The following is a 24,597-nucleotide window of genomic DNA, read 5'->3' as shown; positions in this document are numbered from 1 at the left end:
ACACTGAAGAGATCAACAAACAGAAGAAGCTAAAATAAACAGAGGGAACCACTTTAGAAGTGACAGGTGCAATAGATTAAAACCCTGTAGTTAGCACCAACTACATTAGAAGGGGCCTATAGATCTTGAGATGGAGAAGGCAATGGCACCCCATTCCAGTATTCTTGCCTGGAAAATCCCATGGATGGAGCCTCGTAGGCTATAGTCCATGGGGTTGCTAAGAGTTGGACACGACTGAGCGTCTTCACTTTCACTTTTCACTTTCATGCATTGGAGAAGGAAATGGCAACCCACTCCAGTGTTCTTGCCTGGAGAATCCCAGGGATAGGGGAGCCTGGTGGGCTGCCATCTGTGGGGTCGCACAGAGTAGGATATGACTGAAGTGATTTAGCAGCAGCAGCAGCAGCAGCAGCAGCAGCAGCAGCAGCAGCAGCAGCATAAATCTTGAGAAGTATAAGCCAGATCAAGGAACTATCTGAAACTGAACTGACCCCACACTGTCCACAACAGCTCCAGAGAAATTCCTAGATATATTTTTACTACTATCATTTTTTAAATTAAAAAACTTTTTATTTTTAAGTCCTCTATTACTCCTTTAATTTTCATTTTTATAATCTACTATTACCTTGCAAAAAAAAGACCCTATGTTTAAAGAAAACTTCTTATATATATTTTATAATGTTTGTGCCTTTGTTTTGTTTCTTTAATATTGTATTTTTGAGAGTCTAACCTCTACTTTAGATTTTTAATTTTTGCCTTTTGGTATTTGTTATCTATTTTGTACCTTTAAGAACCCAAACTTCAGTACCCATTTTTACGTGGGAGTGTGATTACTGGCTTGATTTCTCTCTCCCCCTTTTGACTCTCCTTTTTCTCCACCAGGTCGCCTCCACCCGCTCCCTCCCCCTTCTCTTCTCTACCCATCTCTGTGAATCTCTTTGTGTGTGCCAAGCTGTGGAGAACACTTAGGGAACCGATTACTGGCTGGATCTGTCTCTCTCCTTTTGATTCCCCCTTTTCTCCTCCTGATCACCTCTGTCTCCTTCCTCCCTCTTCTCTTCTCTGTGTAAATTCGTGAACACCTCTGAGGGGTCTAGACTGTGGAGAGCATATAGGAATTGATTACTGGCTAGCTTGCTCTCTCCCCTTTCGATTCCCCCTCTTCTACTCCTTGTCACCTCTATTTCCCTCCTCCCTCTTCTCTTCTCCATATAACTCTGTGAACCTCTCTGGGTGTCCCTCACTGTGGAGAAACTTTTCATCACTAACCTAGATGTTTTATCATCAATGCTGTATAGATGGAGAAGTCTTGAAGCTACTATAAGAATAAGACTGAAATCTAGAGGCAGGAGGCTCAAGTTCAAAACCTGAGAACACCAGAGAACTCCTGACTCCAGGGAATATTAATTGATAAAAGCTCATCCAAAAGCCTCCATACTTACATTGAAACCAAGCACCACCCAACAGCCAACAAGTTCCATAGCAAGACATACCACACAAATTCTCCAGTAACCCAGGAACTGCCCAAAGTGACACCAAACCCACTGGCATCTCAAAACTCACTACTGGAAACTTCACTGCACTCCAGAAAGAAGAAATCCAGCTCCCCCCACTAGAACACAGACACAAACTTCCCTAACCAAGAAACCTTGACAAGCCACCTGTTCAACCCCACCCACAGTGAGGAACCTCCACAATAAAGAGGAACCACAAACTGCCAGAATATGGAAATCCCCTCCACCACCAAACACAGCAATATAAACAAAATGAAAAGGCAGAGAAATACTCAGCAGGTAAAGGAACAGGATAAATACCCACCTAACCAAACAAAAGAGGAAGAGATAGGGAATTTACCTGAAAAAGAATTCAGAATAATGATAGTGAAAATGATCCAAAATCTTGAAAACAAAAATGGAGTTACAGGTGAATAGCCTGGAGACAAGATTTGAGAAGATGCAAGAAATGTTTAACAAGGACCCAGAAGAAATAAAAAAGAGTCAATATATAATGAATAATGCAATAAATTAGATTTTAAAAAAACACTCTGGAGGGAACCAACAGTAGAATAACGGAGGCAGAAGATAGGATAAGTGAGGTAGAAGATAGAATGGTAGAAATAAATGAAGCAGAGAGGAAAAAATTAAAAAGAATTAAAAGAAATGAGGATAACCTCAGAGACCTCTAGGAAAATGTTAAATGCCCCAACATTCGAATCATAGGAGTCCCAGAAGAAGAAGACAAAAAGAAAGACCATGAGAAAATACTTGAGGAGATAATAGTTGAAAACTTCCCTAAAATGGGGAAGGAAATAATCACCCAAGTCCAAGAAACCCAGAGACTCCCAAACAGGATAAACCCAAGGCGAAACACCCCAAGACACATATTAATCAAATTAACAAAGATCAAACACAAAGAACAAATATTAAGAGTAGAAGGGAGAAACAACAAATAACACACAAGGGGATTCCCATGAGGGTAACATCTGATCTTTCAATAGAATCTCTTCAGGCCAGAAAGGAATGGCAGGGCATACTTAAAGTGATGAAAGAGAAAAACCTACAATCCAGATTACTTTACCCAGCAAGGATCTCATTCAAATATGAAGGAGAAATCAAAAGCTTTACAGACAAGCAAAAGCTGAGAGAATTCAACAACACCAAACCAGCTCTCCAACAAATGCTAAATAATCTTCTCTAGACAGGAAACACAGAAAAGGTGTATAAACTCAAGCCCCAAACAACAAAGTAAATGGCAATGGGATCATACTTATCAATAATTACCTTATATGTAAATGGATTGAATGCCCCACCCAAAAGACAAAGACTGGCTGAATGGATACAAAAATAAGACGCTATATATGTTGTCTACAAGAGACCCACCTCCGAAACAAGGGACACATACAGACTGAAGTTGAAGGACTGGAAAAAGATATTCCACGCATATAGAGACCAAAAGAAAGCAGGAGTAGCAATACTCATATCAGATAAAATAGGCTTTATAATAAAGGCTGTGAAAAGAGACAAAGAAGGACACTACATAATGATTAAAGGATCAATCCAAGAAGAAGATATAACAATTATAAATATATATGCACCCAACATAGGAGCACCACGATATGTAAGGCAAATGCTTACAAGTATGAAAGGGGAAATTAACAATAGCACAATAATAGTGGAAGACTTTAATACCCCACTCACACCTGTGGATAGATCAACTAAACAGAAAATTAACAAGGAAACACAAACTTTAAATGATACGATAGACCAGTTAGACCTAAAAGACGTTTACTCCTTGGAAGAAAAGTTATGACCAACCTAGATAGTATATTCAAAAGCAGAGACATTACTTTGCTAACTAAGGTCCGTCTAGTCAAGGCTATGGTTTTTCCTGTGGTCATGTATGGATGTGAGAGTTGGACTGTGAAGAAGGCTGAGCGCCAAAGAATTGACGCTTTTGAACTGTGGTGTTGGAGAAGATTCTTGAGAGTCCCTTGGACTGCAAGGAGATCCAGCCAGTCCATCCTGAAGGAGATCAACCCTGGGATTTCTTTGGAAGGAATGATGCTAAAGCTGAAACTCCAGTACTTTGGCCACCTCATGAGAAGAGTTGACTCATTGGAAAAGACTCTGATGCTGGGAGAGATTGGGGGCAGGAGGAGAAGGGGACGACAGAGGATGAGATGGCTGGATGGCATCACGGACTCGATGAACGTGAGTCTGAGTGAACTCCGGGAGATGGTGATGGACAGGGAGGCCTGGCGTGCTGCTATTCATGGGATTGCAAAGAGTTGGACATGACTGAGCGACTGCACTGAACTGAACTGATATCTACAGAACATTTCGGAGAAGGAAATGGCAAGCCACTCCAGTATTCTTGCCTAGAGAATCCTGTAGACAGAGGAGCCTGGTGGACGGCTGTCCATAGGGTTGCATAGAGTTGGACACAACTGAAGTGACTTAGTGTGCAAGCATGCATTGGAGAAGGAAATGGCAACCCACTCCAGTATTCTTTCCTGGAGAATCTCGGGGAGGGCGGAGCTTGGTGGGCAGCCATCTATGTGGTCACACAGAGTTGGACAAGACTAAAGTGACGCAGCAGCAGCAGCAGCAGCAGCAGCAGCAGCAGCAGCAGCATAGGACATTTCACCCCAAAACAATGAATTTAACCTTTTTCTCAAATGCACATGAAACTTTCTCCAGGATAGATCACATCCTGGGCCATAAATCTAGCCTTGGTAAATTCAAAAACATTGAAATCATTCCAAGCATCTTTTCTGACCACAGTGCAGCAAGATTAGATGTCAATTACAGGAGAAAAACTACTAAAACTTCCAACATATGGAGGCTGAACAACACGCTGATGAATAACCACCAAATCACAGACGAAATAAAAAAGAAACCAAAATATGCATAGAAGTGAATGAAAATGAAAACACAACAACCCAAAACCTATGGGACATTGTAAAAGCGGTGCTAAGGGAAAGGTTCATAGCAGTACAGGCTTACCTCAAGAAACAAGAAAAAAGTCAAAGAAGTAACCCAACTCTACACTTAAAGCAACTAGAAAAGGAAGAAATGAAGAACCCCAGGGTTAGTTTAGTTCAGTCATTCAGTCGTGTCCGACTGTTTGCGACTCCATGAAGCACAATACGCCAGGCCTCCTGTCCATCACCAACTCCCGAGTCCACCCAAAACCATGTCCATTGTATCGGTGATGCCATCCAACCATCTCATCCTCTGTCGTCCCTTTCTCCTCCTGCCCTCAATCTTTCCCAGCATCAGGGTGTTTTCAAATGAGTCAGCTCTTCACATCAGGTGGCCAAAGTATTGGAGTTTCAGCTTCAACATCAGTCCCTCCGATGAACACCCAGGACTGATCTCCTTTAGGATGGACTGGTTGGATTAGTAGAAGGAAAGAAATATTAAAATTAGGGCAGAAATAAATGCAAAAGAAACAAAGGAGACCATAGCAAAAATCGACAAAGCTAAAAGCTAATTCTTTGAGAAGATAAATAAAATTGACAAACCATTAGCCAGACTTATCAAGAAACAGAGAGAAGAATCAGATCAACAAAATCAGAAATGAAAATGGAGAGATCACAGCAGACAACACAGAAATACAAAGGATCATAAGAGACTACTATCAGCAACTATATGCCAGTAAAATGCACAACTTGGAAGAAATGGACAAATTCTTAGAAAAGTACAACTTTCCAAAACGGAACCAGGAAGAAATAGAAAATCTTAACAGACCCATCACAAGCATGGAAATTGAAACTGTAATCAGAAATCTTCCAGCAAACAAAAGCCCAGAAGCAGACAGCTGCAAAGCTGAATTCTACCAAAAAATTTAGAGAAGGGCTAACACCTATCCTACTCAAACTCTTCCAGAAATTGCAGAGGAAGGTAAACTTCCAAACTCATTCTATGAGGCCACCATCACCCTAATACCAAAACCAGACAGAGATGCCACAAAAAAAGAAAACTACAGGCCAATATCACTGATGAACATAGATGCAAAAATCCTTAACAAAATTCTAGCAAATAGAATCCAACAACATATTTAAAAGATCATACATCATGACCAAGTGGGCTTTATCCTAGGGATGCAAGGATTCTTCAGTATCCACAAATCAATCAACATAATACATCAACATTAACAAATTGAAAGATAAAAACCATATGATTATCTCAACAGATGCAGAGAAGGCCTTCGACAAAATTCAACATCCATTTATGATAAAAAGCCCTCCAGAAAGCAGGAATAGAAAGAACTTACCTCAACATAATAAAAGCTATATATGACAAACCCACAGCAAACACTATCCTCAATGGTGAAAAATTGAAAGCATTTCCCCTAAAGCCAGGAATAAGACAAGGGTGCCCACTCTCACCACTACTATTCAACATAGTTTTGGGAGTTTTAGCCACAGCAATCAGAGCCAGAAAAGAAATAAAATGAATTCAGATTGGAAAAGAAGAAGTAAAACTTTCATTGTTTGCAGATGACACGATCCTCTACATAGAAAACCGTAAAGACTCTACCAGAAAATTATTAGAGCTAATCAATGAATATAGTAAAGTTGCAGGATATAAAATTAACACACAGAAATCCCTTGCATTTATACACTAACAATGAGAAAATAGAAAGAGAAATTGAGGAAACAATCCCATTCACCGTTGCAATGAAAAGAATAAAATACTTCGGAATATATCTACCTAAAGAAACAAAAGACCTATATATAAAAAACTACAAAACACTGGTGAAAGAAAACAGAGGACACAAATAGATGGAGAAATATATCATGTTCATGGATTGGAAGAATCAATATAGTGAAAATGAGTATACTACCCAAAGCAATCTACAGATTCAATGCAATCCCTATCAAGCTACCAACGGTATTTTTCACAAAACTAGAACAAATAATTTTATAATTTGTATGGAAATATGAAAAACCTTGAATAGCCAAAGCAATCTTGAGAAAGAAGAATGGAACTGGAGGAATCAACCTGCCTGACTTCAGGCTCTACTACAAAGCTACAGTCATCAAGAGAGTATGGTACTGGCACAAAGACAGAAATATAGATCAGTGGAACAAAATAGAAAGGACAGAGATAAATCCACACACCTATGGACACCTTATCTTTGACAAAAGAGGCAAGAATATACAATGGAGAAAAGACTATCTCTTTAACAAGTGGTGCTGGGAAAACTGGTCAACCACTTGTAAAAGAATGAAACTAGATCGCTTTCTAACACCATACACAAAAATAAACTCAAAATGGATTAAAGATCTAAACATAAGACCAGAAACTATAAAACTCCTAGAGGAAAACATAGGCAAAATACTCTCTGACGTAAACTTCAGCAGGACCCTCTATGACCCACCTCCCAGAATATTGGAAACAAAAACAAAAATAAACAAATGGGACCTAATGGTGGATGAAACTGGAGCTGATTATACAGAGTGAAGTAAGCCAGAAAGAAAAACATCAATACAGTATACTAACACAGATATATGGAATTTAGAAAGATGGTAATGATAACCCTGTATGCGAGACAGCAAAGAGACACAGATGTAAAGAACAGACTTTTGGACTCTGTGGGAGAGGGAGAGGGTGGGATGATTTGTGAGAATGGCATTGAAACATGTATACTATCATGTAAGAAATGAATTGCTAGCCTAGGTTCGATACAGGATACAGGATGCTTGGGGCTGGTGCTCTAGGATGACCCAGAGAGATGATATGGGGAGGGTGATGGGAGGGGGGTTCAGGGTTGGGAACTCATGTACACCTGTGGTGGATTCAAGTCAATGTATGGCAAAACCAATACAGTATTGTAAAGTAAAAAAAAAAATTAAAATAAAAAAACAAACAACAACAAAAAATAAACAAATGGGATCTAATTAAACTTAAAAGCTTTTGCACAACAAAGGAAACTATAAGCAAGGTGAAAAGACAGCCTTCAGAATGGGAGAAAATAATAGCAAACGAAGTAACTGACAAAGAATTAATCTCAAAAATATACAAGCAACTAATGCAGCTCAATTCCAGAAAAATAAATGACCCAATCAAAAAGTGGGCCAAAGAACTAAACAAACATTTCTCCAAAGAAGACATACAGATGGCTAACAAACACATGAAAAGATGCTCAACATCACTCATTATCAGAGAAACGCAAATCAAAACCACAGTGAGGTACCATTTCATGCCAGTCAGAATGGCTTCTATCCAAAAGTATACAAACAATAAATGCTGGAGAGGGTGTAGAGAAAAGGGAACCCTCTTACACTGTTGGTGGAAATGCAAACTAGTACAGCCACTATGGAGAACAGTGTGGAGATTCCTTTAAAAACTGGAAATAGAAATGCCATATGACCCAGCAATCCCACTGCTGGACATACACACTGAGGAAACCAGAACTGAAAGAGACACGTGTACCCCAATGCTGATTGCAGCACTATTTATAATAACCAGGACATGGAAGCAACCTAGATGTCTATCAGCAGACAATGGATAAGAAAGCTGTCGTACATATACACAATGGAATATTACTCAGCCATTAAAAAGAATACATTTGAATCAGTTCTAATGAGGTGGATGAAACTGGAGCCTATTATAGAGTGAAGTAAGCCAGAAAGAAAAAACATCAATACAGTATACTAATGCATACATATGGAATTTAGAAAGATGGAAATTATAACCCTATATGCGAGACAGCAAAAGAGACACAGATGTATAGAACAGTCTTTTGGACTCTGTGGGAGAGGGTGAGGGTGGGATGATTTGGGAGAATGGCATTGAAACATGTATATTATCATATGTGTAATGGATCGCCAGTCGGGGTGCTCGGGGCTGGTGCACTGGGATGACCCAGAGGGATGGGATGGGGAGGGAGGTTGGAAAGGGGTTCAGGATGGGGAACACATGTACACCCGTGGCTGATTCATGGAAATATATGGCAAAATCACTACAATACTGTAAAGTAATTAGCCTCCAATTAAAATGAATAAATTTATAAAAATAAATAAATCCATATGTTATTAAGTTCATAGAAATTGAGGCTCATTTGAAATAGTATGTCATCATCAAAGCTTTGGTGACAGCCTTCTACCAGACTGGTCCAAATATCTTGGGAAAGCTTTCTTATCGGATGTCATTTGCTTCAATTCCAGTAAATCTTAACCTCCTCTTCTTGCCAATGAGAGATTGTCAGAACTCAGCCAATGAAAAGACACTATACTTTGAACTTTCAGTTCCTCCCCTGGATACTCTGTTTACTATAGCCTTGTTAATTTCCCTTTCTTCTCTTCAAAAGAAACCTCCTTTCCTTGCACATGGCTTGCCATAGTTCAAGACTCTGAATTTCAGTCTTTGCTGCTGTCAAATAAACCCATTTTTGCTGGACAGTCTGGGGTGAAAAATGGGAAAGACTAGAGATCTCTTCCAGAAAATCAGAGATGCCAAGGGAAAGTTTCTTGCCAAGATTGACAAAATAAAGTACGGAAACAACATGGACCTAACAGAAGCAGAAGATATTAAGAAAAGGGCAAGAATACACAGAAGAACTATACAAAAAAGGTCTTCATGACCCAGATAACCATGATGGTGTGATCACTCACCTAGAGCCAGAAATCCTGGAGTGTGAAGTCAAGTGGGCCTTAGGAAGCATTAGTACGAACAAAGCTAGTCAAGGTGATGGAATTCCAGCCGAGCTATTTCAAATCTTAAAAGATGATGCTGTGAAAAGGCTGCATTCAATATTCCAGCAAATCGACAACTCAGCAGTAGCCACAGGACTGGAAAAGATTAGTTTTCATTCCAATCCCAAAGAAGGGTAATGCCAAGAAATGGTCAAACTATCACATGATTGCTCTTATTTCTCATGCCAGGAAGGTAATGCTCAAAAGCCTTCAAGCTAGGCTTCAGCAGTACATGAACTGAGAAGTTCCAGACATATAAGTTAGGTTTAGAAAAGGCAGAGGAATCAGAGGTCAAATTGGCAACATCTGTTGTATCATAGAGAAAGCAAGAGAATTCCGGAAAAACATCTACTTCTGCTTCATTAACTATGCTAAAGACTTTGACTGTGTAGATCACAACACACTGGAAGATTCTTAAAGAGACAGGAATACCAGACCACCTTACCTGCCTCCTGAGAAACCTGAATGTGGGTCAAGAAGCAACAGTTAGAACTGAACATGGAAGAATGGACCAGTTCAAAACTGGGAAAGGAGTATGACAAGGCTGTGTATTGTCATCCTGCTTATTTCACTTATATGCAAAGTACATCATGCGAAATGCTGAGCTGGATGAAGCTCAAGCTGGAATCAAGATTGCCAGGAGAAATATCAATAATCTCAGATATGCAGATAACACCACCATAATGGCAGAAAGCAAAGAGGAACTAAGAGTCTCTTGATGAAGGTGGAAGAGGAGAGTGAAAAAGCTGGCTTAAAACTCAACATTCAAAACACAACATTCTGGTCCCATCACTTCAGGGCAAATAGATGGAGAAAAAATGGAAACAGTGACTTTATTAACTTGGGCTCCAAAATCACTGCAGATGGGGACTGCAGCCATGAAATTAAAAAACACTTGCTCCTTGGAAGAAAAGCTATAACAAAATTAACCAGTGTCTTAAAAAGCAGAGACATCACTTTGCCAACAAAGGTCCATACAGTCAAAGCTATGATTATTCCAGTAGTCATGAATGGATGTGAGAGTTGGACCATAAAGAAGGCTGAGTGATGAAAAATTGAGGCTTTTGAACTGTGGTGCTAGAGAAGACTCTTGAGACTCCCTTGGACAGCAAGGAGATCAAACCAGTCAATCCTAAAGGAAATAAATACTGAATATTCATTGGAAGGACTGATGCTGAAGCTGAAGTTCCAATACTTTGCCCACCTGATGTGAAGACTCATTGGATTCATTGGAAAAGACCCTGATTCTGGGAAAGATTGAAGGCAAGAGGAGAAGGGGATATCAGAGGATGAGATGGTTGGGATGGCATCACCGACTCGATGGACATGAGTTTGAGCAAACTCTGGGAGATGGTGAAGGACAGGGAAGCCTGGTGTGCTGCAGTCCATGGGATCATAAAGAGTCGACATGACTGAGCAAATGAACAACAGCAAACACCTCTCTCTTCCCTTCTGCTTCCTTCCCCTTGTGTTGATCCCAAAGCACTCCCTAATAAACCTTAGCATGTTAAGTTCCTTCCCAGAGTTTGCCTCTCAGAAAACCCACACATGGTAATTAGCCTGTGTTGACAAAGCATCAGTGAAAATCTGGGTTACCTAAGAATCTGAGATGTGTAAGTCTTACCACTTAAAAAGTATAGTGTCTTTGTGTGTTTGTGTCTACTCCAGACACATAAATGCTTTTTTCATTCCCTTCAGCAAGCTTCTATCTTGTACCCAGCTCCAAAACCTGGGATACCCATTTCTACATCAATCTCCATGCCTTAGTTTCTTGCCCCAGTGTAAAAATAGCTGAAAACAGGGAGAATGTATTCTATGTTCTTTACCTTTTCTGGTAAGAGCAGTTCCTTTTTATTGTGGTGAGCTCACTGAGTCCATATCAGGGGTCTAGGGCAGCCCTCTCTCCCATCCTTCTTGTACTTGCTCAGGGCTGATTACATGACTCAGAACTGGCAAATCAGAGTGCCCATTCCTCTGGTTATAAAGATTGGTTTAATCATGGGCACATAACCTAAACTGGTCCAGTGAGAATGAACTTGAAGACTTTTTCTGGTGCCTTTGAGGGAAAAGATGCTTTTTTTCTACTGAGATTATCTAAGCTGCTAAAACTGTTTGGGGCTCCTGGGGACTATCTCACAGGGAGCACAATTCAAGAAATGAAGCCGATACAGAACAAAGAAGAGTTAAGGGATGAAGAAAGACATCCCTGACCACACCATCTTAATGATTGTTATCAGCCGCAACAAAGCTTCCCCAACCTTGGACTTTACAACTGTGTGAGCAATACACTTCAGATTGAATTTCTGTCACTTGCAAATGAGAGAATCTTGAAAAATATAGCAAGACCTCAATGCCAAGTGTAGGGATATGGACCAGATATTGGCTAGAACTTGTTCCCATGGGAGAATCTGAGTTTCAATTCAGAGTGAATTAAAGGCCAATTTTCAGGCATCTAGGCAGTTACTGGACTGTCTTTTTGGATTTTCTTGGTCATAATCAGGCAGAACTTTAGAGTAAAGGCTTGGTCCTCACCCTGAAAAAGAGAACTACAAGAGGAAAACCATATCTCCATCCCTACATAAAGGGGGAAGGACATGGGAATCCAGAGGCCTTACCTTCCTCGGGTACTTGTATGGGGCTGTCACTGACTTCACATGCTGTTGCAGCTCCTTGGTGAGCTCGTCTGGGTCATGGGACAGAAAGTGTGGGGCCAAAACCACAAATGCCTTCACTACCTACAGCAAGGATGAAGGCCCAGAGAATGATCAGAGTGCATCGTTATCCCCTGGGATAATCAATGTCAAGACTTCCACCACAGCCACCACCTTTATATCCCCTCATTTGCACCTCCAGATATCTGGGGCAAGGGAAAAGTAGGACCTGGGGACAATCATGGCCAAGATTCCAACTCTCTCTCAAGTTGTTTATTGATGAGCATGTAGGACTGTAGATTGAGACCAGGATTACCTCATATCCCAGGGACAATAGAGTGTGATGGGAAAAAGTTAGTTAGAAGAGAGGAAAATAAAGGCTGGGAACATTAAACCTAAAAGATTTGTTTAACCTCTCCAAGCTAGTTTGCCAACCTATAAAATAGAGATCCAACTTCCATATTTAATTCATGGGAAATGAAAAGAAATCATATACAGTATGGCTTAGCTCAGTGCTTGGCACCCAGGGTTTTGAGCCTATGGTATTTCCCACACCTGCCAGGTGTATGATATTATCAGTTTTCACCCTGGACATCAACCCATGTCTTTCCACCTTAAATTTTCCTTCACATACACAAGCTCTTCTAGATTTCATCTGGGCTTATTTCATTAACCTTGGCATTATAGGGGCCTTTCTTCCTCTCTTCCTCTCACTAAAAACCGCATGCCTCAAAGGCTCTATCTTGGCTTAAATTCCTCCTCTGTTCTAGTCAGGGAATAGATTCTGATTCAAATGCCAAACAGGATAGAATATCTGCAGCCCCAAATGATAGACTTTGTATAGTACTTATTACAGGTCAGACTTTGTTTCAAGCACTTTACAAATATTAACACATTTAATCCTCACAACAGCTTTGCATCTTGCATATGGTTAAATTGAGACAGAAAGGCTAAATAACTTGTCCAGGGATACACAGCTAGTAAGCAGCAGGGCTAAGGTTTAGGCCCAGACAGTCTAGCTCCAGAGTTCATACTCTTAACTACCATCTGTACACCCTCCCCAGGCCACAGTTCCCCCATCACCTCTCCTCGAATGGGATCCGGGCTGCTTACTACAGCTGTCTCAACCACAGCAGGGTGCTCCATCAGTGCGTTCTCCACTTCTGAGGGCCCAATCCGGTACCTGTAGAAAAACCTATCTTTCAGAGAAGACTGGACACTCAACCTCTAGCTCAGCTCAGAAGTCTAGAATCAGACAGAATATAGAACTGGATTACCCTTTTCCTGCCCTGAAACCAAGCTTACCCACTGGAGTTAATGATATCATCTGTTCTTCCCATGAATTGGAAATATCCATCTTGATCCTTGATTGCCCGGTCACCCAGGACCCAAAAATCCCCTCTGATGTTGGCTTCTGTCTTCTCAATATTGTCCTGGTGATCACAGAAAGACAGTCATTATACCTGAAAAGCCTAAATCCTCTGCCCTAGGCCTGCCATCACCAGAGTGCAGATTGTTCATTTTACAACTTGAATTACTACACATGGTAGGACTTTCCTGAACAGGTGGAATTGGCACTTCTCCTTTTATTTATTCCACCCAGAGTCTCTCACTTACTCCTCTGGGGTCCAGTTTGATGGCTAATATTAATGAATCCATTTGCCCATGCTCTAGGGCCTGTCCCCCAATGGATTCAACCTTTCCTTTAGTGGTCAGCCTAACCCCTGCTCCACCCCATGACACCATTCAAGGGCATCAAGATTTATTAGACATTTTTCTTGGGTCCAGATTGTTAGATATGAAAGTTCTAGAGATACATCAACAAGCTGTCTGGACTTGGGTCAATGTGCATATTTCTGTAATGGCTGAACCCCTCTGTTCAATTGAAGTACCTGTTTATGAGCAGAGAAAACAATTGAGGTTTGCCCTTTGTCAGAATATCTCTATATTTTGTTCAAGGGTAGGGGTATGAGCTTTAGAGTTGATGTTTGATCTCTGGGTTAAAAGGTGGTATATGGAATTCATAGCCTAACTCCTTCATTTGGAAGTTAGGGTATTAAAGATCTGAAAAAGCAAGAGAATCTGAGGAAACTGAGGTGTGAGAGATCAGTAACTTGTCCAAGATCACACAGCAATTAGTAAGGCAGTATTTTAAACTCAAGTAATTTGGGCCCAAGGACTTCAAGGGGTAATTGAAAGGATTAAACAAGTTTAAAGTATATAAACTTCTTTAGGAGAGTGCTTGCCATGTGGTAAGCTTGCAATAAATGGCAGCGACTGTAACTTTTGGATTATTTACTTTATTATTTAATCATCTTGGTGTCAGAAGTCCCTGCCCATTGTTCACTGTGGTGGACTTGAATGAGTCTTGTAAACTCTGACTTCACCATTTTCACCCATAGAGTGGGGCAGTTGGATCTGAGGGTCACCTATTTTTAATATTTCAAGATCTGAAGATAGGAATTCTTCTAACTTATGGTGAAATCTTAGTGTAAAGCATCTTGCATGGCTCTAGAGGAGATCATTGGCATAGAGCAGGGGCATGGTACTTGAGAGAGGGGGCAGTACTGCCCTTGGAAGAATGCTGCTCTATATAATTCAGGGGCAATAAACTTTCTATCATAAAACAGCTCTTGGAAGTGGAAAAGGGTTACTGTGAGAAAGACAATTCATCAACTGGAATCTTAACGATAGGCTAAGAAAAGCAGGAGTGAATAACTAGGCTTTTTGCTAGGCAAAGTGCTCATTCCTAGACACTTTTTGTCCTTTGTCCCTTTGTCCCTATTTCTTACCAATGCTTCTTGGGAGGTGGGAACTACCCTCATGCCTCTCAGAACCCACTATTTGCACTAGGAGACAGAGGGGGATGAGCAAGCTTTCCTCACCACATAGCCAGAAAAGATGCCTATAGGTCTGATGGGTTTGACTCTGATGCCCACATCTCCTTCTGTGCCAGGTGGCAGGACATTGCCCTTCTCATCTATTACCTGGAGGAAGAAGTAGATTGGAAGAATGGTTTGCATAACAATAGACAGCTTGAATGGCAACATGAAGAGCTGATCAAATAGATCATCTTACTCTAGTGGTGACTGAAAAGAGTTGGAAACCAAGAGGAGCCAAGAACTTTAAGCCCAAATCTTTAATCCATTTGTCTGAAACAGTTTAGGTACAACCCCTTAGTGAGACTGGACCAGATGATCTTGGGAAGATACTTGTAGTTTTAGGAGTTCATGAAGTATAATGGCACTATACTTCTTTACTTCTTATATATTATTTTTGAGGCTCACAGACTTGGACATCAGATAGATTAAAGTTCAAATTATGACTCTGATACTTTATTAGTTGACTTTGTGTTACCTAAGTTCTATGTCTCAGTGTCTTCATCTGTGAAAGAGAGATAATAATAGCTTATTTCACCAAATTATGTGAGAATTAATTAATATACTAAAAAGTAGTCTTCATAAATGATTATCATAGATATCAGGGATCAGGTAATTACACATAACACTGACTAGAATGTAAATTGTTATACTTTAAATACATATGCATATATATAAACATAGACACATATAGATAAGTTCTATATCTTAGAATTTAGCCCAAAGAATAATAAAGGATAGAAGCAAAATTTTAGCTATGGCATATTCATTGTAGTGTTGATTTTACTAGCGAAAATTTTAGAAATTGTCTATTAACTAACAAAAGGCAGTAAGAGTGGTGGAACCATACTATCTATTGCTATGTGGTAATTAAAAATTATGCTGTAGATAGGTATTAATTTACCTGAAAAGATGGCCACCCAAGATTACTTAGTGATAAAATTAAGTCACAAAATTGTATGTCAAAATTCATCCCTATTTTTCTTTCAAAATGTGTATATTTATATAACTAACTAGCTAACTAATTTTCTAGCTGTTCAAAGTGGTTTTTCCTGGATGATTAGAATATGAATAACTTCCTTTCTCCCTATCCTCCTTTCTTCCCTCCTCCCATCCTCCTTTTTAAATTTTATTTTAATATTTTTATAGTCTATTATTTTTGGACAATGTAATAAGTAAATTGCTGAAAAAGTATATACATATATGTACCCTCCCTCCTTAATACCCCTAACAAACCTGCACATCATAATGGGGAATTGCAGTTCCCAGGTAGCCAGGTTTGATTTTCATTGTCTTGGAAACTCTGCAAGTGAGTCCCTGTGGAAAGTAGTAGACAGATTGGTAAAAAAGATTCAGCAGAGCAGGTCCTAACACAGTCCTGTAATTGGTTCATGTTTGGTAGCTCCCTCTCTCCCTTTTCTCTGGCTTGTTCCCTTTGAAATCCTAGAGGTTTCACTAAAGTATTTGAAAAGCTTCTGATTGACCTTGCCACAGGGAAGAGGAACTAACAACTATTAATTAATGCATTGCAATCTCTTCAGAGGGGTCACACTTTAATAGGGACTATGGATACCAAAATCCTTTAATACAGTGTGGGATTGAATTCTCTTCCATGAGGAGAGCTCTGCTTGAATCCTGAGATGAATATTCTCCTATGGAGATCTTGGTGTCCAAAGGAGCATCCCCAGACCTGGTCTCCTGTGAACTGCTAGAAGCCCAGCTGTAACTCCATTGTCCTCACCCACACTTGTAATATTCTTCCACATCACGGTGCTGCCATGAGCCCTCTCAGGAGCTCTAATGGTTCAGGGGACCCATTAACCATAAAAGGATGTGGATAGAAGAGTATAGAGGAAGAGGCAATAAGTACTGAGAGTCAAAGTAAGAACACTGGGGAAAAAAGTTGGGGGAAGTATTCCCCAGGTTGTTTTGATAAGTGGCATAGTATGGAGCAACATGAGTCCACATTGAGCTCAAGGGACCCCAAAAGTTCCAAGAAGATATCTCAGCAGATGAGATGGGGGCGGGGGTCTTAGTGGGTTCTCTTCTCCATCTCTTACTTCAGTCTGAGCAGCTTGACATTTGCTTGACACATGTAATAAACTCAAGTCTCTGCCAAAACATTCCCCCGCTATAGAGGACTCTCCTGATGACACCACCTGAAACACTAGGCCATTATCCCACCTCTCTTCACCTTACCTGCTTCACCTGTCTCTGCAGAACTTTTCACCATCTGGCATGTCATTTATCTGTTCATATCTTTCTACCCCATGACCGCTAGAATGTAATTTCCATGAGAGCAGGAACTTTGTCTGTTTTATTTCTGCTGAATCGCCAATATCTCCCCCATAGTAGGTGCTTAATAAATATTTATATTTATTGAATAAGTATATGATAAATGGTGGCTCATATCTTTATCAAAGAGCCTTTGAAACTCATGAGTTTCACCAGCCCATGGTTTCCTAGAGCAAGTTTCCTACCGTTTCTGTCTGGCCATAGAATTCTAGGATGTCCAGTCCTGTTTGGATCTTCCATTTTTCCAGAGTGTCTGGAAGGAGGGTCTCCCCGCCACTGAAGCAACACTTTAGATGTGGGAACTTGTAACTGAGGAAAAGAAGAGAGATCAGTGTTCTTCTGAGCCTCCCTTGAACCAGACTTTGCTTAAGCCTAGAGCTGGATTCTAGGTGCTTTGACAATGAGGTTGACTTATTAGGGGCTATGCATGCTCAGAGGGTCACATAAATACACATACGTGTATGTCACAGAGGCAAGGTATGGCCAATAGACCAGAGGCTCTTAACCCCAAAATCCCCATCACCTGGAAAGGTCCTGTAGTAGCAACATCCGATAAACAAGGGGTGCGCCTATCATGTAGTTAATTGGATAGCTGGACAGAACCTGGAAGAAGAGAGTTGAAATTAATCAGTAGCACAGTGGTTATGGGTATGGTCCATGAAGCTGTAGACTTAAAGCTTAGCTTCTTTAATGCATCTACTTCAGGCCAAATGAACCTGATTTTCATGAACCCTCAAACCAAAAATGACAGATAAATGATTGCACTTTTTTATTACAGAAAAAAGTCGAGCACAGTTGTTTTTTGGTCAAATCAGGCTGCTTCTTCCTGGCAATTGACTGGCTGTCCCACTCACCTCTAGAATTATATACACCTCCAGTCACCAAAGGAGGATTAGCTGCTATTACAAAACAACCATGTGGTCTTAACTGGTGGAGGTTAAGTCTTGAAACTCCTTAGACTAGTTTTACAATAGGTTAATGATCTCTGTTCATTTCCAAGGCAACCCATTCAATATCATGGTAATCCAAGTCTATGCCCCAACCAGTAATGCTGAAGAAGCTGAAGTTGAATGGTTCTATGAAGAACTACAAGACTTTCTAGAATTAACACCCAGAAAAGATGTCCTTTTCATCATAGGGGACTGGAATGCAAAAGTAGGAAGTCAAGAAGCACCTGGAGTAACAGGCAAATTTGGCCTTGGAGTACAGAATGAAGCAAGGAAAAGGCTAATAGAGTGCTGCCAAGAGAATCACTGGTCATAGCAAACACCCTTTTCCAACAACACAAGAGAAGACTCTAACAAGGACATCACCAGATGGTCAACACCAAAATCAGATTGATTATATTCTTTGCAGCCAAAGAGGGAGAAGCTCTATACAGTCAGCAAAAACAAGACCAGGAGCTGACTATGGCTTAGATCATGAACTTCTTATTGTCAAATTCAGACTTAAAATGAAGAAAGTTTGGAAAACCACTAGTTCATTCAGGTATGACCTAAATCAAATCCCTTATGATTATACAGTGGAAATGAGAAATAGATTTAAGGGACTAAATCTGATAGATAGAGTGCCTGATGAACTATGGACAGAGGTTCGTGACATTGTACAGGAGACAGGGATCAAGACCAGCGCATGGAAAAGAAATGCAGAAAAGCAAAATGGCTGTCTGAGGAGGCCTTACAAATAGTTGTGAAAAGAAGAGAAGTGAAAAGCAAAGGAGAAAAGGACAGATATAAGCATCAGAATGCAGAGTTCCAAAGAATAGCAAGGAGAGATAAGAAAGCCTTCCTCAGTGATCAGTGCAAAGAAATAGTGGAAAACAATAGAATTGGAAAGACTAGAGATCTCTTGAAGAAAATTAGAGATACCAAGGGAAAATTTCATGCAAAGATGGGCTGAATAAAGGACAGAAATAGTATGGACCTAACAGAAGCAAAAGATATTAAGAAGAGGTGGCAAAAATACACAGAAGAAAAGTAGAAAAAAGATCTTCATGACCCAGATAATCACAATGGTGTGATCACTCACCTAAAGCCAAACATCTTGGAATGTGAAGTCAAGTGGGCCTTAGGAAGTATCACTATGAACAAAGCTGGCGGAGGTGATGGAATTCCAATTGAGCTCTTTCAAGTCCTGAAAGATGATGCTGTGAAAGTGCTACACTCAAAATGCCAGCAAATTTGGAAAACTCAGCAGTGGCCACAGGACTGGAAAAGGTCAGTTTTCATTCCAATCCCAAAGAAAGGCAATGCCAAAGAATGCTCAAGCTACAGCACAATTGTACTCATCTCACACAGTAGCAAAGTAATACTCAAAATTCTTCAAGCCAGGCTTCAGCAATACATGAACCGGGAACTTCCAACCAGCTCAAGCTGGTTTTAGAAAAGGCAGAGGAACCAGATATCAAGTTGCCAACATCTGCTGGATCATCGAAAAAGCAAGAGAATTCCAGAAAAAAACATCTACTTCTGCTTTATTGACTATGCCAAAGCCTTTCACTGTGTGGATCACAATCAACTGTGGAAAATTCTGAAAGAGATAGGAATACCAGACCACCTGACCTGCCTCTTGAGAAATCTGTATGCAGGTCAGGAGGCAACAGTTAGAACTGGACATGGAACGACAGACTGGTTCCAAATAGGGAAAAGGAGTAGGTCAAGGCTGTATACTGTCACCCTGTTTATTTAACTTCTATGCAGAGTACATCATGAGAAAGGCTGGACTGGATGAAGCACAAGCTGGAATAAAGATTGCTGGGAGAAATATCAACAACCTCAGATAAGCAGATAACACCACCCTTATGGCAGAAAGTGAAGAGGAACTAAAGAGCCTCTTGATGAAAGTGAGAGAGTCAAAAAGTTGGCTTAAAGCTCAATTTTCAGAAAACAAAGACCATGGCATCCAGTGTCATCACTTCATAGCAAATAGGTGGAGAAACAGTGGCAGATTTTGTTTTGGGGGGTTCCAAAATCACTGCAGATGGTGACTGCAGCCATAAAATTAAAAGATGCTTTCTCCTTGGAAGGAAAGCTATGACCAACCTAGACAGCATATTAAAAAGCAGAGACATTACTTTCCCAACAAAGGTCCATCTAGTCAAGGCTATGCTTTCTCCAGTAGTCATGTATGGATGTGAGAGTTGAACTATGAAGAAAGCTGAGCGTGGAAGAATTGATTCTTTTGAACTGTGGTGTTGGAGAACACTCTTGAGAGTCCCTTGGACAGCAAGGAGATCTAACCAGTCAATCCTTACGGAAATCAGTCCTGAGTGTTCATTGGAAGGACTGATGCTGAAGCTGAAACTGCAATACTTTAGCCACCTGATGCGAAGAGCTGACTCATTTGGAAAGACCCTGATGCTGGGAAAGATTGAAGGCAGGAGGAGAAGGGGACGACAGAGGATGAGATGGTTGGATGGCATCACTGACTCAATGGACATGAGTTTGAGTAATCTGTGGGAGTTGGTCATGGACAGGGAAACCTGGCATGCTGCAGTCCACGGGGTCGCAAAGAGTTGGACACAACTGAATGACTGAACTGAACTGAATCCCAGCCTTATTTCCCCCAAAATATTTTTTGGGACATAATTCAGGTAGAAAGTGCTTTTTAAAGTTAAAAGCATCTATAGACTTTACAGAAGTGCTATGAAAAATAAGGTACTACTGAATACTTGCTAGGCCCTGTGCTCTCTCATTTAATTCCCACTATAACCTGATGGAGTTTGTATTATCAACCCTCAACAACAGAGGGTTGAGCAACTTGCCTGAAGTCACACAATCAGCAAATAGCAGCACTACCATTTGCAGCCTACACTTTTTAGAAATACCACCTTCATGGATTTCCCTGGTGGCTCAATGGTAAAAAATCTACCTGCCAATGTAGGAGACAGAGGTTTGGTCCCTGGGTCTAGAAGATACCCTGAAGAAGGAAGTGGCAATCCACTCCAGTATTCTTGCCTGGGAAATCCCATGGACAGAGGACCCTGGCGGGGTACAATTCGTGGGGTTGAAAAAGAGTTAGACACAACTGAGAGACTGAACAACAACAATAATACCACCTTCATTCCATGCTTTGCTTTGTACAGAATTTATTACAAAGAATGGGTTAGACAAAACATCTAAAAAAATTGCTAATGTTAACACACCATGTAATTATTTCCTCTGGGTGCTTTTGACGTATTGGCATAAGAGATGAAAATTATCTCCTTTCCTTTATTGCCTTGCCTTACAGGAAGCTCAACATGCAATTATCTACTTATTTGCTTTGCCCATTTATTTGCAATTACCTACTTATTTGCTTCCTTTCCTTAGTCTTCCCACTCACTCACCCCACATGTTCAGCCTATATTTTCCTAATAGGCTTTATAATTTTACATTTGTTCCATACTTTTTTCTATTTATTGCTCTTTACAAAAGCTACTTCAAATCTTTTTGTGGAAGGAGACAGAATAAGAATTTCTTTAAAACAGAAAATGACAGAATCATATAAAGAGAATCTCTTGAGAGACTGCAGAACTTGCCTGGTCTCTTGACCTTTGAAGATATCATCTATGCCTCAGTTTGCTCCTGGTATCTCTGCTGCCAGCCAAACAGAAATCTGAGTCATTAACTGCTACAGAGATCTGGAGGCCCCAGAGTGTTAATTGCCCACTCTGTCACAAATGAAGTCCAAATAGGTTGTGCTTTTGCAAACAAAATGAGCCTATTTCCATTGCTTTGTTGCTCCAGGATCATGCAGTTTGTAGATTTTATTCAATGGTTACCCCTTCAAGTTCCACAGGAAGAACTCTTATTTATTCTTCAAAATTCCTCATAGATAATAATCCCAGACTGAAAATGACCCTAATGTCCACCAACAATAGGGTGGTAAGAGAAACTGTGATAGATCCACAGAAGGGAACACTATACAAACTTCTAATATGTGCAGTAATATGGACAGTATTCACAGAAAATATATTGAGTGAAAGAAGCCAGACACAAAAGATTACATGAAGTTCCAGAAGAAGCAAAGTAAATCTGTGGTGATAGAGGTTAACAATGAATAATCTATGGAGTGTGAACAATGACATGAGGCGTATGGCCTCTTTCTGCAATGCAGATAACATTTTATATCTTGATCTGATGGTGATTACATGGCTATCTGTTATGGACTGAATGTTGTCCATAACATGGACATGATTGCCCCCACACAATCCATATGTTGAAGCCCTAACCCCTGATATGTTGGTACTTAGGAGTAAGTCCTTCAAAAGACAATTAGGTTTAGATGCAGTCATGAGGGTGGGTCCCTCATTGTGAGATTATTGTCCTTATAAGAAAAAGAAGAAATACCAGGGCTCACTCTCTTTACCATATGAGGATATTACAAGAAGGCAGCCTAGAAGAAAGTTCTTACCAAGAACCCAACTATATCAGCACCTTGATCTCAGATTCCCAGGATAATGAGGAAATAATTGTTGTTTAAGCCACCCATTCTATGGAATTCTGTAAATCAACATGAATGATTAATAAAATGTCTAACACAGGTAAATCATTTTCAAGCTACACGCTTAAAATGGCTACACTATAGGCACACACATACACAGACATGCACAATGACGGCATCATCTCTAGTAGTCCACCCCTCTGTTTTACACTCAGTTCACTGTCATCTATCTGACACTTCATACCAGAGCAAGGGCCCATTAAATATGTGTTAAATGAAGGAATGACCCATGATGCTTGTCTCCTGAATATACTCCTTTTAATTGTGTATGTGTCTGTCTCCTTTCCCAGACCATGAATTGCATGAGGGCAGGAACCATTTCCATCTTGCTTACTGAACACTTTCTACCTGCATGGCCAAGGTTAGTAAAAATTAGATGAATTGAAAGAAACTTCAAGATGGGTTCACTCTGACCATCTGGTGCAAACTGGATCTTCTCTTACCTTTAGAATGATCACTGGATCAAACTTTGGCAAGAGATGGATAAATGTGCATGCTCCTGACGTCCAGGGTTCCAGAAGTGAGCCCAAAATATTCACTATCCAAGCTGTGTCTGATATAGGCCATATTATGTCAGAGGCTTGCAGGTCTGTCCATTTTCTGACAACACAGAGGAAAAACATGTGTAAGTGCATGTGGGTGTGGATGGAGCATGAGTATGTCTATACGTGTGTAGAGGTAGGTATGTGTGCAGAGGAGTGTTGTGGAGCTGAATGTTTGCGTATGTTTATAGGTATGTTAAGGTATAAGCAAGCAGGGGAAAGGAGAGTTGTTCTATCCACACATCCTATCTCAAGTTCAGTTCAGTTTAGTCACTCAGTCATGTCCGACTCTTTGCGACCCCATGAATTGCAGCACTCCAGGCCTCCCTGTCCATCACCAGCAGGTGCCTATTCAGGTGTGACTCCAGCTCCCATGACTGAACAGCTAACTGGGTCTCATTTCCATTTTAACTCCAGTACTGAGTACAGCTTTTGGCCAGTGGTAACCACTTGAGAAATGTTTACTAACAAAAGACACCTAAGTGGATAGTCTAAAAAGTGGCCTTGCCTGCAAATTGAACTTTGGCTGTATAGACCTTGGCTGGTTCTCTTTTTTTTGAGCATCATGAATTGCCTGAGCACAACTGAGGGTCTCATGCAGTGACACTTGTAAGCTTTCTCTTTCTAGGCCAGAATTTAAAGTATTAAGCTTGTCTTAAAGCAAAAATACTTGAACTGTGAAGTATTGGGGAAACAGTGGAAATAGTGTCAGACTTTTTTTTTGGGGGGGGGGGGCTCCAAAATCACTGTAGATGGTGACTGCAGCCGTGAAATTAAAAGACGCTTACTCCTTAGAAGGAGAGTTATGACCAACCTAGATACATATTCAAAAGCAGAGACAATACTTTGCCGACTAAGGTCCGTCTAGTCAAGGCTATGGTTTTTCCAGTGGTCATGTATTGAGAGTTGGACTGTGAAGAAGGCTGAGCACCAAAGAACTGATGCTTTTGAAGTGTGGTGTTGGAGAAGACTCTTGAGAGTCCCTTGGCCTGCAAGGAGATCCAACCAGTCCATTCTAAAGGAGATCAGCGCTGGGTGTTCTTTGGAAGGAATGATCCTAAAGTTGAAACTCCAGTACTTTGGCCACCTCATGCGAAGAGTTGGCTCACTGGAAAAGGCTCTGATGCTGGGAGAGATTGGGGGCAGGAGGAGAAGGGGACGACAGAGGATGAGATGACTGGATGGCATCACTGACACGATGGACATGAGACTGAGTGAACTCCGGGAGTTGGTAATGGACAGGGAAGCCTGGCGTGCTGTGATTCATGGGGTCGCAAAGAGTCAGACACGACTGAGCGACTGAAATGAACTGAACTGAACTGAACTACTCCTTGGAAGGGAAGTTATGACCAACCTAGATAGCATATTCAAAAACAGAGACATTACTTTGCCAACAAATATCCATCTAGTCAAGGCTATGGTTTTTCCTGTGGTCACGTATGGATGTGAGAGTTGGACTATGAAGAAAGCAGAGTGCTGAAGAATTGATGCTTTTGAACTGTGGTGTTGGAGAAGACTCTTGAGAGTCCCTTGGACTGCAA

At 40.7% G+C, this 24,597-nt stretch overlaps 1 protein-coding gene across 2 annotated transcripts in view; it reads right to left on the bottom strand.

Moving 5' to 3' along the window:
* Positions 1–24,597, bottom strand: part of ACSM2B (acyl-CoA synthetase medium chain family member 2B) — a 50,789-nt gene that overhangs the window by 15,287 nt on the left and 10,905 nt on the right. Inside the window, exons 6-13 of one of the 2 annotated variants that reach the window (XM_012104196.4) lie at positions 22,958–23,114; positions 17,554–17,633; positions 17,216–17,339; positions 15,972–16,052; positions 14,742–14,843; positions 13,162–13,289; positions 12,940–13,039; positions 11,821–11,940 (exon numbers count right to left, since the gene is read on the bottom strand). In XM_012104196.4, the coding sequence (XP_011959586.2) occupies positions 11,821–11,940; positions 12,940–13,039; positions 13,162–13,289; positions 14,742–14,843; positions 15,972–16,052; positions 17,216–17,339; positions 17,554–17,633; positions 22,958–23,114 (892 nt within the window). The remainder of the gene's footprint in view (positions 1–11,820; positions 11,941–12,939; positions 13,040–13,161; positions 13,290–14,741; positions 14,844–15,971; positions 16,053–17,215; positions 17,340–17,553; positions 17,634–22,957; positions 23,115–24,597) is intronic. The other variant, XM_042240485.2, reaches the window with a different exon arrangement.

The sequence above is a fragment of the Ovis aries genome, chromosome 24, assembly GCF_016772045.2.
Source record: "Ovis aries strain OAR_USU_Benz2616 breed Rambouillet chromosome 24, ARS-UI_Ramb_v3.0, whole genome shotgun sequence".
In the NCBI taxonomy this organism is placed as follows: Eukaryota; Metazoa; Chordata; class Mammalia; order Artiodactyla; family Bovidae; genus Ovis; species Ovis aries.
Note: the sequence above shows the minus strand (reverse complement) of the source record. Positions and strands in the feature narration are given on the sequence as shown.